General features: G+C 35.7%; 1 protein-coding gene across 2 annotated transcripts in view; it reads left to right on the forward strand.

The window, feature by feature from the left end:
• The first annotated feature begins 1,687 nt into the window (after positions 1–1,687).
• Positions 1,688–17,048, forward strand: part of LOC18442362 (prolyl oligopeptidase family protein) — a 32,560-nt gene continuing 17,199 nt past the window's right edge. For both annotated transcript variants that reach the window (XM_088869713.1, XM_088869717.1), the window contains exons 1-2: positions 1,688–2,184; positions 3,135–3,329. In XM_088869713.1, the coding sequence (XP_088725839.1) occupies positions 1,756–2,184; positions 3,135–3,329 (624 nt within the window). In that variant the 5' untranslated portion in view covers positions 1,688–1,755. The remainder of the gene's footprint in view (positions 2,185–3,134; positions 3,330–17,048) is intronic.

Below are 17,048 nucleotides of genomic sequence, written 5' to 3' on the forward strand. Positions count from 1 at the left end.
AAGAAAACAATATAGTTTGAGTAACTTTGAGTAACCCTTTGATCCTTAAAAATTCACTACAATGTAGTTTTTTGGGTGCTTTTTTTCTCTAAATTTGGCTCCAACAAGTTTTCGGTTTCAAATGAACCTACCATCCTAAATTTTGCCCCTTAAAAACAAAAAAACGAAAAATACTCTCGCCGAATGGTTTTTCTGTCAGTGAGCGGGTACAGGCCCTGGACGGCGGGCACCTAGGGATTGACTGCCTAGATTGCCCCCTAGACGGCAGGTGATGTGCCCAAGCCTTCCGGACCGCCTAGGTCTAGGCGCTAGTCGTCCGTCAAACATTTAAAACTTATATTCATAAATCATTCGGTTTAAGGCAAAGTAACCCATTTTTAAGTATTAAATTAATAACTAAACCCCTATTAAGACTTCATTATTTGTAGTTTTAGCATTTTGTATTGGAAAAGTTTATATAGAGCCGAGCCTCTAAACAATCAAATTTGAGCTTATCCCAAAAATTTCACTAAAAGAGGTTGTTTTGATGTCCAAATATCTTCAAATCGACCATCTCGACATCAAGATGCATGGACATGAGAAAAAAATAGATTTGAAGTTTTGAAAATAATGTATTTTATAACACATTTTTGGACGGTCAATTTTTAAGATTTTCAAGTTCTCATAGATATGTCAATCTACATTATTTTTTAAATTTTAAACTTTATAAATAAATATACAAATATATTTTAAAGCTATCACAAAGATTTTCAATATTAAAACTATTTGAAGGTAGGCTTTAATTTGATTGTTAGAGCCTAGGCTCTATACAAACCGCACCCTTTTGTATTTATCGATCTATACTTAACACCAGCTCCAAATCAGTGCCACAATTTTATTCAAAAATGGGAAAAATTTCCAGGTTGTCATAGGGGGGCGTGTTTTCGATCTTACTGAAAATGGCAAAATTGTGCAGTCGTTGTAAAACTCTATTGACTTGCGGTGTAGCTAATGGTGGTTCTTACTTCCGAGACGCAGTTTTTAGTGGGTAGAATTTTTTTTTCATACTTTTGAATTTTGATATTTTCTTCTCTTTTTCTTCGATTTCTTTCTTGTTTTGCCTGTTTTCGTGATGGAATTGTGGTGATATTTAAGTCTTCAATAGAATCTTGAAAATTTTTATGGTAAATGGGAAACTCTGTGTTTCTCCCTTGTGTTTAAAATGCTTAAATTGGGTTAATTTTCTGTTTTTTATGGTAATCGGTTGTGTTTCTTTCGCGTGTTTCAAGTCTTTGATTTGTGTTCGTTTCTTGTTTTCTGCACGGAGGTATCTGTAAATTGATTGATTGAATGTAAAATTCTGAAAATGGAAATGGACACGCAGTTATGAGTTAAATAGAAATGATTCTCCAGAACTGAATGTTGGTCTCAGTCAATGATCAGTCTATGGACCAGTGCTGCTATGTCTTCTAATATTGTTTTGTTATTTTAGTTCCTCCTTTACAATCGTTTGAATGACAAATTTCACCAGAAATGGTTTAATCTTGGAGCCCTGTGTTCATATGTTTTGATTGCTCTTTAATTGGGCTAAGAATGTCGGCTTAATTCTTTAATTTTTAATTTAATCAACACATTTTTGCAGATATGAAATCAATGGACCAGTGGATTGAACAAGATCAGTTTCTACAGCAAGTGGCATTTGCATTCATGGGTTCCATTCAAAACTGAACCTCCCATCTCTTTATCTTACCAAACATATATGAAAATTATTCGGTAATGCATTCCGTTTCAAATAAGAAGCCAAAGTTTGATATACCTTTGTTACTAAAGATGCCTTTAACTGATAGCCCGTCAAACCAGAGCACAGAGGAGTGTTTCTTGTTCCCTGTAGAAGAGATTGTTCAATACCCGTTGCCAGGCTATGAAGCTCCGACTTCTATCTCTTTTAGTCCTGATGATCGATTTATCTCTTATTTGTTCAGTCCTGATAATACTCTTAATAGGAAAGTTTTCGCATTTGATCCTTCAACTTGTCAAGACAATCTTATATTCAACCCTCCTGGCGGTGGGCTTGGTGAGAGCAATCTTTCATCAGATGAGAAATTGAGGAGAGAGAGGCTTAGAGAGAGAGGGCTGGGTGTTACTCGATATGAGTGGACAAAGTCTTGCTCGAAGCCTGCAATCATGGTCCCTCTGCCTGATGGGGTTTGTTTTCTTAATCTCATAAACTTTAATTGGTTTGTGCTCTATTGAGAATTTTTAATATTTATTACATTTTGCATATAAAGAGTAGCAACTGACTATTGAACAAACAAGGGAGAGAAACTAAAGAAAAATCATTGGTCATCATTTGAATTTTGTGCAATTCTCTTTTTATTGGGATATTTTGTGTATAGATATTCATTGTTGGAATGAGGATGGGTCTTTTTGAGAGCAGCACCTCTTGAGTTCATGGGGAAAATCATTGATTCAAATGTGGGTTAGTGACTTCATTATATCATGTTCTTTGAATTTTCTCCTTTTCATTTATTCATTCGTCCATTTTTTATTTTGATTGCCCATTTATTTCCTTCTGAATTTGTTGCATGTAGTATGTTGGTATAAGTGCTGATGTTTTTTAAGTTCTTATATTTGCATGACTGATTGAACCTTGTTTTGAAGTATAAAACTGAGTGGTATCAAGTATCAACATTTTCTTTCCTTTTTTTTAAATTATTTGTTTTCATCATTCGTCTTCTTTAGCTTATTGCCTTTGTATGATACTATTGAAATGGGGCCTTTGAGTTCTGTAATCTCCCCCTATAGTATGAATCTTTGGAAATATGGAGCCTCTAATAATATGATTATGGAATTCCAAAGCTCACTTCGATCTAGTTTGTAAAGCTATGCCCTGCCTTATTGGAGAAAAAGCCAAAAAAGAAAAAAAAAAAACATCTCTGATTTTTCATAGGAATCAGAAACTGATTACTGTTATACAAAAGCATTTCTGCATTTTTATTAGCATATTTGTAATCAAAACCTTAATCTTACTCAAAATGTTTATGGTTGGAAGCAAGGATATTATCTGACATGTGAGGCAGAATAATAGAACTAATATTTCTTTTTCTCCTTTATCATGTCATCTATGAGTAATGCATTCCTTTATGGTTTGACAGGTCTATTTCCAAGATGTTACTAGTTCTAGTCCAAAGCTTAAGCTGCCCAGTACATCTTCATCACCGATTATCGATCCTCAGCTTTCTTTAGATGGAAGTATGCTTGCCTATGTTAGAGAGAGTGAAATCTATGTCTTGAATTTGTCATTTGGAGAACCAAAACAATTGACTTATGGGACCAGAGAAAATTGTAAGGTAAGTACGATTTACAAGTGTCTTTTGATGGTCTTGACACTCTGTTTTTTAAATTGGTTACAGGGTTTTTGTATTTTAATTGGGATCTTGGGGTTTTAGAGTTAACACTATTTTATGTTAATGTTTCTTGATTACTTGAAAATGGACTTGAAGATACAAGCTTTCATTTCTGCTTCTCCCACAAGCTATATGGTGTATCTGTCCTATCAGATTAGGGTTTATGTAGAGATAGATTATTACTTTTAATATTCTCACGTGTATTGGGCCCTCCTTTGCCTCTTCTATTACTTGAAAGAATTCTTTATGGCTGTGGGTGGCTTATCTTGTCTGGGAATTTACTTACAACAACATATTATCTAGGAGTATAGGTTTGAAATTGGTGCTGATATAATTTAGGATCATATAGATTTCTTGATACAAGTAAAGCAAGAAATATTAGAAGGTTCTCCAAATAAACAATCTCGATTTGTCGCACATTAATCATGCCCTTAAGTTAATGCTATCTCACACATCTTTTACTAGACATGTGAAGAGAGCATCATTTCCTGTGACCTTGTTATCTGAAAAAAATGAAACTACTTGATTCACTGTGCATTTTGTATTGGAAATTTTGAGTTTTACTTCATTTATAGCCCTAAGAGAGGCAGCATGGTTCCTCTGGGCTGGAGGGTTCTATGGGTAATTTATTGGAATTGATGAATATTTAGTACGAAAAATCTTGTTTTCACTGCAATTATTCTCTGTTCAGATCATACTTGGATAAAGTGTATGCTGCATTTATATGATGGTAATCTGAGGGCGACCAGGCAGCTCTTTATGTTGCCAAAGTCTTATTTGATAGTGCAATAGTTGTCAAATGCGGATGCATAATGCATTATGGGGCCGCATAACACGTTATGTGGCCTTATGGGGCTGCATAACATGTTATGTGGCCTTATGTGCATCACCGCCACCCGCATGCAGAAATTTGCGATGCGGCCACATGTGCCCCGGCTCATGGGCAAAAATTTAGTGCACGAGCAGGGTTAAAATGGTAAATCCTCAACTCCCATCCCCCCAACAACAAAAAAAAAAAACAAAAAGAAAAGAAGGGAACCATACCCACCATAAAAACCCCTACAAATTTTTTTTGCTTCCAGAATATTTGAAAAAAGTTGGGGTTTGTTCTTGAATTTATGAAAAATATTGTTTTGAGCTTGATTTTAGAGATTTTATAGTTAAGATTCAAACAAGTATTTGAAGCATTCAAGGCCCTAGAGATTAAATCCTAGAAATTGAACTTTTTTCAATTTGGAGTTTGTTATCCGAACCTTGGATTATTATTTTTGGTGCATTTTATTTCCTATTATTATTATGGGAACAATGTCTTCTTCATCATCAACTAACAGAGATCTGGCTTGGAAACGTTTGAGACTCAACAACCCAAAGGATCGAACTGGTGTTTTTTGTATGCTATGTGAGAAAACATATACAAGGGCGAATTTTCCAACAAAAACGACGCTTGCCAGAAATGCTGGGACTATGAGGGCATGCCCTTAATCAATGGATGAGATTAGAAGAGAGACTAGGGCATTTTTTGATAATAACTACTTACTAAAGTTTCCTGGAATGTGCGGGCGTGCCCTCAAGCAAAAGTAGAGATTAGAAGAGATTTTAAGGCATATTTGGAATCCCTTTGTATTACCTGTAAGACAACAAACTCTGTTACTCTTTATCAGACTATCATGCTATTAGATGACTCTCAGCTAATATATTAGAGAAAGTTATTAAATTAAAATTTCTGCTAATACGTAAATAACACATTGTTTTTCTAGGCATTCTTATAGTTTATTATTTTTCCACCTTTTAAATTTATTGACTGCATTGCATTTGATACGCCTGCCTCGGGACCTCAACGAGCCACATTTTGCATCAAAGCCTCGACTGCATCGAGTTCGTATACGCATTTGATAACATTTAGTACCCTTTCCAACTTGATTTCCAGTACTGTCCTATTTAATAATTTATACTAACTTTAGAGGATGGACAATTGAGCATCTTGACTATTTGGAGGTCAATCCTACTTCTCAGCTTTTGTATATCATTGGCATCTTCTACCAGCTTGTATACACATGGACCTAGGCATTTTCCCTCGCTACCTTAATTCATGGGTTAGGCTCGTTAAGTGATATACTTGGAGATCCTGGCTTCTTCATCTCAATATTTGAAAGCTGAGTAATGCATTTTGGTAGGACGGAATTTATGGCCCGCATGGGAGGTATGTTTCTATTTGTTTTGCCCGTAGCTTCTTGTCTTATATAGTTGAAGATTTTGTATGCAATTAAAAATGCAGCAAGCAAGTAGATAATTGATAAAACACGAGAGATAGATTGAAGTCTAGAAGGTCAGAGAGTTTATGAGATAGAAAGAGTGGGAGAGGGGAAGATAGAATCGCGTTGAGGAGAGGAGACAATGGGAGAGAGAGAGGGGCATGGTGGTGTCGAATTGAACCCCATGCCCACTTTAAATTTTTATATATTATTACCAAAATATTATAAGAACAAATTTTCCCTTGTAAAAGGAAAAGACAACTATGTCTGTATAAAAGGAGAAAAGACAAATAAGTTCTTAAGAACTTAAATATGAGAGATAATAAATATAAACTCTGGTAATCATAACACTCCCCCTCAAGCTTGTACATAGAGATCAGTCATGCCTAGCTTACTTATGATTACTTGTAATTTAGGTTTTCCAACAACCTTGGTAAGAATGTCTACTAACTGGTCTTCTGTTTTAATATATGGTAGATTTCTCTGTTGCAACTCTTTCTCGAATAAAATGTCAATCTACTTCTATATGTTAGTCCTATCATTTTGGACCCGATTGTTAGCTATTCTTATAGCTGCCTTGTTATCACAATTCAAGGACATTGGCCCCTTTAGAGGAACACCAAGTTCTCATAAAATAATTTTTAGCTGGAGTAATTTGCATGCACTATAAGCCATGGATCTATACTCAGTCTTTGCACTTGATCTGGCTACGTCTGACTGCTTTTTACTCCCCCAAGTTATGAGGTTACCTCCAAAAGAAGTGTAATAGCCTGGTGTTGATCTTTGGTCCATAATAGAACTAGGCTAATCTGCATTTTTATAAGCCTCAACTCGTAAATGCTTATGATTAGCAAATAACAATCCTCTATCTGGTAACTATTTTAAGTACTTGAGGAATCTGACAAGCAACAACCGTAAGATGGATAGTCCATGGGCATGCATAAATCGCCTAATCACAATCATAGCATATGCAATGTCTAGGCATGTGAGTGAAGCATGATTTTAAAATGCAGCCGCATCGCCGCATATGTGGCAGCATAATGCGTTATGTGCTGGCAACCGCACCATAATGCACTTTGGAGGGATGCTCCCGCACATGCGCCGCATCTCGCATAGCCCGCATATGCGCCCAGCGAGTGATGTGAAAAAAAACCCCCTCGAAAAGGGTATTTTTTACTTTTTAAGCCCTAAGAAAGGAGCGAAAGGGTTTGGGGGGTTACTAAACCCCCCAAACTACCAAAACAGCCACATCCGTGGCCTTTACTTCATCAAATTGATTAAAAAAAAAAGTGGCGAAAATTTAGTTTTTTGAAATTCTTCAAGGTTTCAAAAAACACTAGGCGGCCCGTAAGCAGCCTTCTTGGCGCCCAGTGCCTAATCGGGCACCTAGGCGGGCGCCCAAAACCTCGGGTGCCCTATGGTGCAAATTCTTAGCATTTTTTTATATATTTGCTATCCAAATGCACATATATGCATAAATTTGTGTCAAATTTTGTAATTTATTTCATTTGAAAATATCACAAGTTCGCAACATATGTTTTTATATACAAACATATTGCATATCTCAGATTGAGAATAAACTTATTCAAAATTTCAAACCATACAAAACATTTAAAAGTCTAATAGGCTATTGTAAGGTCTCCAACTCTCATATTCTCCATATTCCATATCGAAAAATTCCTTACGGCCCTAGGCGCTCGCCCAGAACTGGGCGCTGGGGGCTTGCCTAGCCCGATTTGGCCCCTGCCCCGGTACAACTGCCTGTGTCAGGCTGCCTTGGTTGAGGCGTGTCGTTTTTTTGTTCGGGCCGCCTGGCGGACTGTTTTTTAAAACATTGAAATTCTTATGTTTTTGTCTTGGTTGATATTTGGTTGTTGATTTGTTTCTTTTGAGTGTTGATTTGGGGAAGTTTAAGCGAAGTTTTGACCACAAATCGAGGGTTTCAAGGGCCGAGAAGAAATCGATATTTGCTTCAAGTTATTAGTGACATTGTTTTCCTAGTACAGTAATACTTTTTTTTGGGGCGATGTCTTCTTCACAATCTTCTAGTAACAAGGATCCGGCAATCCGAAAGACTGAAATTTTGTTAGTTGTATGCTTTGTGGGAATACTAATATGGAGGGTATTTTTTCGGCAAAAAGAACACTTAGCCGATATTTCTTATTAGGATTTGAAGTTTACAATCTCAAGACTTGAGAAATGATGATAATTTGTCTTGACTTTTGAACTTTTTAATCTTCATAGACTTTTAGTTTGTATTTTGTAACTTTAAAGTTTGTGGTTACAAATTTGTGATTATGGTTGTTGAATGTTTTATGAAACTAGTTTCAAGTTTCTAGTTTCTATCAAGGGATAGTGGATACATAATCTCTGACAACTGATACTTTTGGAGTTAATGAATAAACTAAATACCTAGTATCACATAAATCATCTCCATATTTTTTTCTATGCATTAATCTATTTTTTTAGATTTTTTAGATTTTTATTTATTTATTGACCGCATCGGGGTGATGCACCAATATTTGGACTGCATTGAGCCGCATTGCTGCAACAAGTTCCCCAAACGCATCGGGCCGCATCCCGCATTTTAAAACACTGAGTGCAAGATATATTAGTCTATCCGGTATTCTTTGAAACATACCCACGTGTTTAAGAGTTACACCCCTTTGATGGTCAAGTTGTGATTTGTTCTCTAAGAGTGTCAGTGGTTCAACGCTGAGCTTTCTTGTCTCCTTAAGAATGTTTGGTACATACTTATCTTGGGAATTAAAGACTCCTTTGCTATACATAGTTATGTAGAAAGAATTTTGCGGGGAAGGAAATCAAATAATCTATTATTTGAAAATTAAAGAGGAGGCTTACAAGCTAGATTTTAATGGCTTTTCACTAGTTAAACCAGAAGAAAGACATAAATACTCCATCTCTCTACGAAAAGCCTAATAAAACTCCTATTTATAATAAAACACTTTACTTAGAACCCACGAAATCTTAACTCTAATTAAACTAAAAACCTAATTAAAATAAAATTCTTAATGACATTTTTATCCCTTGTAAAAACAAATAATTCCACAAGCACTCTAATTACTTGTCTAAACAACTATTAAAATCCTAAAAATATTTGAAAACACAAGAATCCCTAAAAAAAATAAAAAACCCTAGAAATAAATCCTAAAAATTTTAAAAATACATCCCTAAAATTGAATCATCATCATCGTCAAAGCCTTTTCCCAACTAAGTGGTATTGGCTACACGAATCCTGGTCCGCTATTCTGCTCTATTAAGGGCCATACCTCAGTGAGGCCATAAATCCCCGTATCTTTTCTTACTACTTAGCCTCTCCTTTTGGGGCTACCTTTTGCTATTTTTGAGCTTTCCACTTGAACAAACTCACACCTCCTAGTAGGTGCTGTATTGGGTCTGCGACATACATGGCCAACCTATCTAAGTCTATTATCTCTCATCTTATAACCTATTGATGCCATACCTAAATTTTTTCAAATGTATTAATTTTAAATTCTATCCCTTCTTGCCTTGCTACTTACCATCTTAACATCCTCATCTCCGCTACACTCAATCTATGAGTATTTTGTTTTGTGACCGCCTAGTATTTTGCCCCATAGAGCAAACTTGGTCTCATAGCTGTCCTATAGAACTTGCCCTTCAGCTTCATTGGTATGCGGTAATCACATAAAATTCCAGTTGCACATCTCCACTTCGCCCACCTAGATCTAAGTATATGTGCTACATCTTCTTGAATCTCTCTATTTTCTTGGATTATCGACTCAAGTTATCGAAAGTGCACTCTTTTTGGTATTTCCTAGTCATCAATATTAACTACGTCCTCGTCTCTACTCCGATTATTATGGAATTGGCATTCTATATACTCTGTCTTAGTCTGACTAATTTTAAAAATTTTAGATTCTAGAGCATCCCTCTAAAGTTCTAACTTTGTGTTGACGCCTTTTCGGGTATCATTGATCAAAACTATGTCATCTGCGTACAACATGCACCATGGTACCTCATCCTGTAGGTGCCTAGTTAAGTCGTCCATAACAAAGACAAAAATGTATGGGCTCATTGCTAATCCCTGATGTAGACCTTTTGTCATTGAAAACTTATTCGTCGCTCCGCCAGTTGTTTGTACACTAGTTAGCGCTCCATCATATATATCTCTCACCAAGTCGATATAGTGTCTTTCTTTTCCAACGCCTACCAAATCAAATCTCAAGGTAGTCTATCATAAGCTTTCTTTATATCAATAAAGATCATGTGGAAGCCTTTTCCCTTCACCCTTAACTTGTCAATCAGTTGTCTAAGTAGGCAAATAGCCTCGGATGTTGATCTCCCTGGCATAGAACTGAGTTGGTTTTCTAATACACTCGTTTCATGCCTTAGTTGTTGCTCAATCACTCTCTCCCAGAGCTTCATAGTATGACCCATAAGTTTGATCGCTCGATAGTTTGCACAATTTTATATGTCTCATTTGTTCTTTAAAATAGGTACCACAATACTTTTTGTCCATTCATTTGGCATTTTTTTTGTTCTCAACACCTTGTGCAATAGCTTGGTCAGCTAATCAATGCTAATCTCTCCCATGGACTTCCAAACCTCTATTGGGATACCATCTAAACGTAAAGCCGTTCATATGTTCATCATTTTCAAAGCTTCTTTCACTTCTGATATCTTAATCCTGTGAATGTATCTATGACCTCTGCCCTCATTTATGCCAACGATTTCTTCTACCGCTATGTTCCTATTGTGTTCGTCATTTGATATTTTTAAAAATAAACTCTTCACCTTTTGTTGACTTCTTCATCCTTCACCAAGACCTTTTGATCCTCACTCTTAATGCATTTAATATGGTCTAGATATCTGCACTTTTTTTCTCTTATTTTTGCTATTTTAAAGACATCTTTTTTACCTTTTTTTGTTTCCAGTTTGTTGTATAGATTATAATATGCCTTACGTTTAACAATACTTTCTATTTGTTTAGCTTTTTTTTTAACATTTTATATTCTTCTGAGTTGTAATCATCTATAGTACAATGCCATGTTTTATAACATGATCGTTATTCGCTAATGGCATTCTGAACCTTATTTACTCCACCACCAAGTTTCCTTGTCGAAATTTTTTTTCCCTCTAGATTCTCTTAAAACTTCTTTTGCCAATTTCTTAATACAGTCAGCCATCTCATTCCAAATAACATTTACCTTATGTTCAGAGTTTTATTTTCCTTCTCGACTAATTTATCCCTAAATAAATCTATATTTGCATTTTTTAAATTCCACCACCTAGTTCTTGGACACCTATTAATTTCACCCTTTCTCTTCCATGTCTTTATGCAGACGTCCATAACCACGAGCCTATGTTGTGTAGTCAAACTCTCTCCCGAGATAACCATCCCTAAAATTTAATAGAAAAATAAAAAAATTTGCGGCATCTTGTCCTGCATCAATCTCTCCTAGTTGGAGAAAACTCATCCTCGAGTTTTGAAATAGGCTAAGATGTTTTTTTTTCTATTGATCTTCAACCCAAATATTACAAATAGGATCATGTGACTTGTAGATTATTGGACTATCGTGCATTGTAATTAGGCATTTGCAGTTAGTTGATATATTTATAAACATTTTTGAGAAACCTCGATGAATGGGTCATTATTTGTCGATGGAATAACCGTGATACCATGCTTGGTTCAGTAATATAAACTACCTGAAATTGCATCACCTCAGCTATATAACCTTGCTGGAATTGCCGTGGCTCAGCCCTAGATTAGAGCAAACAAGAATCTTCTAGATGAGCACTGGATTCAATGATCCAACTGTACCTATTGATTTCCTTGGAGCTATCTTTCTTTTTCTTCATCAAAGATCAGTTCAGCTACAAAATCTTGTCCATCATCGTAGATCATATCTTCTACAATACCTTATTCTTTATCTAAACATGTAGCAAAAATTGGTGGTGGATCCCAATCTACAACTAACTGATTTTTGATGCAACCTGTGTCAAAATCGGGAATGTCCACCTTTAAATCGAAAATCCTAGAGCGATGTCTTCCACCTCTAGGTCTTCTATCACTTTCCTTGTCACTTGACTCCTCACTTGGAGCCTACAGTGGAAAGGGTTGTAATTGACATCTTCTTGGGCAGAAAGATCACTGTCTTTCCATGCAAGTTGCCGTACAAGCTATTAAAATTACCTCCTGAAATATTCAATTTCTTCATCTTTGGCATCATGGTGTAGATCTATGAGAGCTCCCCCTTCATGTCCCGTTCTTGCTGCTATAGGTTCACAGAAATCACAAACTCTAGGCAGGAAATCAACAAACCCTACACTGAATTCCATAAGTTCTAGGCTGAAATTAGTAAACTCTAGGCTGAAACCAACAAATCCTTGGCTGATATCAGTAACCTTGGTCTAAAGTTAGCAAAACCTAGACTGGACCAAAGATTCCTGTCCTTGTTGACCGTGAAATCTTGGATCTGATTCCAATTGATGCATAAAGAATCTCGCAGGAAAGAAAATCGGATAATGTATTGATTTAAAAATTAAAGAGGAAGCCGACAAGCCAGGCTTCAAAGGCTCTAAACTGGTTAAATTAGGAAAAAGATAATAAAAAATCAACTCTCTATGAAAACCTACTAGAACTTGTATTTCTAATAAAAAACTTCACTTAGAAATCCTAACTCGATTTGAAATAAGAACCTAATTATAATAAAATTCGTGATGACATTTTTACTCTGCTAAAATAAATTATTCCATGAGCCCTCTAACCACTTTTCTAAACAACTCCTAAAATCTCTAAAATAATTAAGAAAACCCTGAATCCATTCGAAACTTAAAAACCCTAAAACTTTAAAAAATAAATCCCTAAAATTTAATAAATAAAAATTCAAAAATAAGAGGCATATTGCCAATTGTATTCTAAGAAAAGATCTTTCAGCAATCGTAACTTTGCCTCTACAAGAACAAAGGGAATAAGAAAAAAACAAGGGAGACATATGAGGCATATGATTTGAAGCTCAGAAATCAATTATCTAGAAGTCTAGACGGATAAAGAGAGACCTGATTAGCAGAAGTATGATGACTCGAGTGAGCAAAAGATGAAGCAGATGTCGTGGATGGGCCATGTAGGCTCTCACTTTCCTCATTAGGAACTGAATCATCTCCTTTGGGGCAGAGGGTGAGGGTTGAGTTGCATTAGGTAGTCTTTAATCCTTATTAATAACTGTTGAACTCCCAGTGGATATGCATTATGTGCATTAAAGTGGTCAGGGCGATTAAATTTTGCTGGCCAACCTACTAAATCTTAACCATTTTCTTTGATATGACCATTTCTACCGCAATGATCGCATTTCAACTTGCTTTTTATCTTCCTAATTGGGACCCCTTTTCCAAATTTTGTAGATCCACCCCCTTATTGTTTTTAGGAAGTAATGAGACTGAGTCAATGGGAAAACGATCCATTACTTGTGTAGGCAGCATGATACTCTTCCTACTTTCTTCACTTTGCATAAGGTTTGGGTGATGGAGGATCATCCCGGCTGAGTATCTAAACTCTAGCTAACTCAAACTCGGGGTTTAATCCAACCAGGAACTCAAAGATACGCTTTTGTTCCACAAATTTCTTGTGTTTATCCTCATCTTCGTTACTGACTGGTTTACACATTTGATAATGAAACTGTGAAGTAAGGAACAATATGCTACAAGAGACCGTTCCCCTTGTCAAAGATGGGATATTTCTTGCCTTAGTTGGAACACTTGAGACCAGTGGTTTAAAAAAAGGATCGGTGCCCCGGATCGAGCACCCCAAAAATCCATCCGGATCAGGAATCGGCCGAATTGCACAGATTAAACTTTAAAAAAAATCCAAAAAAATAATTAAAATTCATTATAAATGTTGTTTTTTAGGAATCCAATAAGAAATGGGGGTACTACATTATTAACTTTCATTTTTTTTTATCAATTTGCGAATATTGAGATGTTTTTTCCCTGTATGAACTTTTATTAACCATTAAATTTACATCACACAAAAGAAAGATCATAGAATTATCATGGATGAAGTATATAATCATACATGGACAAGCAAAATATGATACTTGTTGTATTACCTTTTATTTTATTTTTTTGACAAGAAATACTTGTTATATTACTGTTTATTTTTTGACGAGAAAAATAAGAAAATAACAAGAAATACTTGTATTAAGAAATACTTTTTTTTTACAAGAAATACTTGTTGTAGTACTTTTATTTTTTTGAAGAGAAAATAAGAAAATCACAAGAAATACCTTTTACTTTATTTTTTGAAAAGAAATACTTGTTGCATTACCTTTTATTTTATTTTTTGACAAGAAAAATAAGAAGATATTTGTATTGCCTTTTTTTTTTTTTTAGTTTGACAAGAAAAACAAGAAGAAAATGATGGATTTTGGGGTGCCCGATTCGGGGCACCGATCCGTGTTTTAATTATAATATAATATTATAACTATTAGTTATATTATAGTATTATAATATTACATCAAAATAATTTAAAATATTAGAAAAAACTTCCATATAATTTTAAAATAATTTTAATGTATATAAAAATAATTATATTGACATAAATTTAACATAATTATATTTAAGTTATTAACATAAACAAACAACAATTTCATATAATTATTTTAATTTTTGAAAATCATTATTCTTGTGGACATCAACTACACCTAAAAGTAAACAAAATTGATGAAGGATCACTTCAGTTGACTAAAGTTCACCCTCACGGACCACACAATTAGGTGAAGTTATATTAGAATAACGGTTAGTCAATAACCCTATGGCAACCCATTGCATGATGGAGCCCTTGCTGGGAAATACCCCACCTCTAAGCCTTAAGGAAGAATGATGTGGTATAAATTGTCCGTGGCAAGGACGCGTTAACGTGTGCGTGTGTAGAGGCTTTTGACGTTGTCGCCTTTAATGATGCATGAGCTTGGGAGTGACGTGTCCCGTGTCTTTGCTGACCATGGACAACTAACGTAAATGCCCCTAGTTTTTCAAAAAATTTCAGACTCTACCCTTACCAAGTCGAAATCGCCGGTCATTGTTGCGACTCGCCGATTCACTGTAGCGATTCGCCGAGTTATCGTCAGGGATCGCCGGATCGCTTCTAGACATGCCCGATTTTCGGTTATGTGTGAGAATCTGCACGGGATGACTGATTCTCGGGTCGGATCGATCGATTCTGACTCGACTCGACGAGTTTTAAAACACTGCTTGAGACACATTCTTGATTTGAGAGTGAGTTTGGTGTGCTGAGTCACAAATCTCCTTCGTAGTTTGAAGGAATAGAAAACCCACACTAATTGAAGGTTAAATTAAGAGTGTAACAACCAAGACAATATTGTCAAATTTTCAATCTCCCGCATCTCATATAAGATTTGTTTTTTCCGATTCAATAATTTTGCCATTGTTATATCCCAACTTCCGCATTCGACTACTAAATTTTTTGCAGATTGTGACCATTCCAAATAGTTCATCCTATCAAGTTTAACGGTTGTAATTTACAATCCAGGGTAGTAGAGTTGGTAAAAAATGTTGAGGTTTTGTGGCCATTTAAAGGTCTTATAAGAACTTGTGCTGAAAATATATAATGAATTATTGACTCCAGTGGGAGTATGGTTCAGCTTGGACTGTAGGGCATTGATAATGCCTTAGACTCACACGAGTTTTGACTGGTTATGACTCAATGTGAAATCCAAAACCTGTAGTCTTAGGCATCATGTAAGCACAACCGATAAGTATTTTGATGTGGGGGTATCCCTAGATGAGGTCGGAGATGTGCCCAGGACAGTTGACCAAGGAACATGGATTTGACCCTTGTATGTGATGGATGGCCTGAGAGGACAAGGGCCTAAATCATCATCATTACTATTACACAACATGTATACTAGATAGTCATCTGGGAAGTGACCCTTTGGATAAGGGTGTGTAACATGTGCATGTACGAAAAAGATGACTCCCTGCAACAGTGTTGGAAGTACCCATGAAGCATATTACTGAAATGGGCCCTGGATTTGTCCTCAGGGTGGGACTTGTAATCTATGGTCTAAGATCATATCTTCTACAATCATTGACTGACTTTGATGGTCCAATCATGAACCCCTATGATGGGTTGTGGGTTGTGGGTCATGGGAGCGGTTAGTGGTGAGAATTGACCCGATCCGGATCCGAAACCCGAATTTTGGACCCTATTCGGATCCGGGTTTGGACCCAAAATTTGGATATGGATCCAAAAATCAGATCCGAATTGAAACCTGGATTGGATTTGGGTGCAAGTGGATCCAATCCGGATCTAACCCGATTTTCTTTAATAGTAAATTTTTATTTTATATAAATAATTTTTTTAAAAATAGTATATAAATAATTCAAATTCGGATCCGATGTATCCGGATTCGAATATCCAAGATCTGGTTGAACCCGGATTTTAGCCCGATCCGATGTATACTATTTAGATCCGGATCCAGATTTGGTCAGATCCCGCCCCGATCCTACCGGTTCTCACCCCTAGGATTGGTTGGGTCAGTTTGAGAAGGTGTAGTGAGATGGAGTCCTCAGTTTATTTGTTGTAATTCTACCTCTATGGATCCAATTCCCAACAAACTTTCTTAGATATGTTTTAATTATTTTTTAGATAATTAAAATGAATTTTTAGACCTCGCTAAGTATTTTATGTTATTGAAATATGATTTTAAATAGAGAAAAATCAATTTCATGTATTTATTTTAATCAAAAAGAAAAATAAAATAGTTGGAGGTTTTATAAAAATTATTTTATTATCTGAACATTATGTTTAAGATATTGGGGGCCCATTAGGTTCATTGGGCCCACCATATTGTGGGAGTGTGGGGCCCACATGGCCACCCACTTCCTCTATACTTTCCTAAATTGAAAGATGGCAATTATGCCATATGTTGACTTGATATTTTGATTGATTTCAAAATAGGAAGGTGTAAGAAATTAATTATGATTCATTTCAAAATAGGATGGTGTAAGAAATTGATTGTGATTGATTTCAAAATAGGAATGTGTAAAAAATTAATTTTGATTGATTGATTACATTCTTTGCACAAAATATTTGATGGGAATAGAGTTATGGAAACTGAGGGATAAGGTTCCACATCATTCTTTTAATCATGATGGCTGATTTAAGGAATGAATGGTTGAGATCTCTTAATTACCCAAAAAAAATGGTTGAGATCTCTTCACCCCATAGGTCTCCAAGATCAAGGGTCGAGATTAAACTTCATGATGATGGCAAAACCCTAACCCTAGAAGACCTTGCCTCTTGTCTATATATATTACTTATGGGGTTTTATTTTCTAATCTCTCTATCTTTCTCTCTATCTAAGCAACCAAAGGGGGCACACCCCAC

This window comes from Amborella trichopoda, chromosome 1 (assembly GCF_054954075.1).
Source record: "Amborella trichopoda isolate Santa Cruz 75 chromosome 1, AtrichopodaSantaCruz75HAP2 v2.0, whole genome shotgun sequence".
NCBI lineage: Eukaryota > Viridiplantae > Streptophyta > Magnoliopsida > Amborellales > Amborellaceae > Amborella > Amborella trichopoda.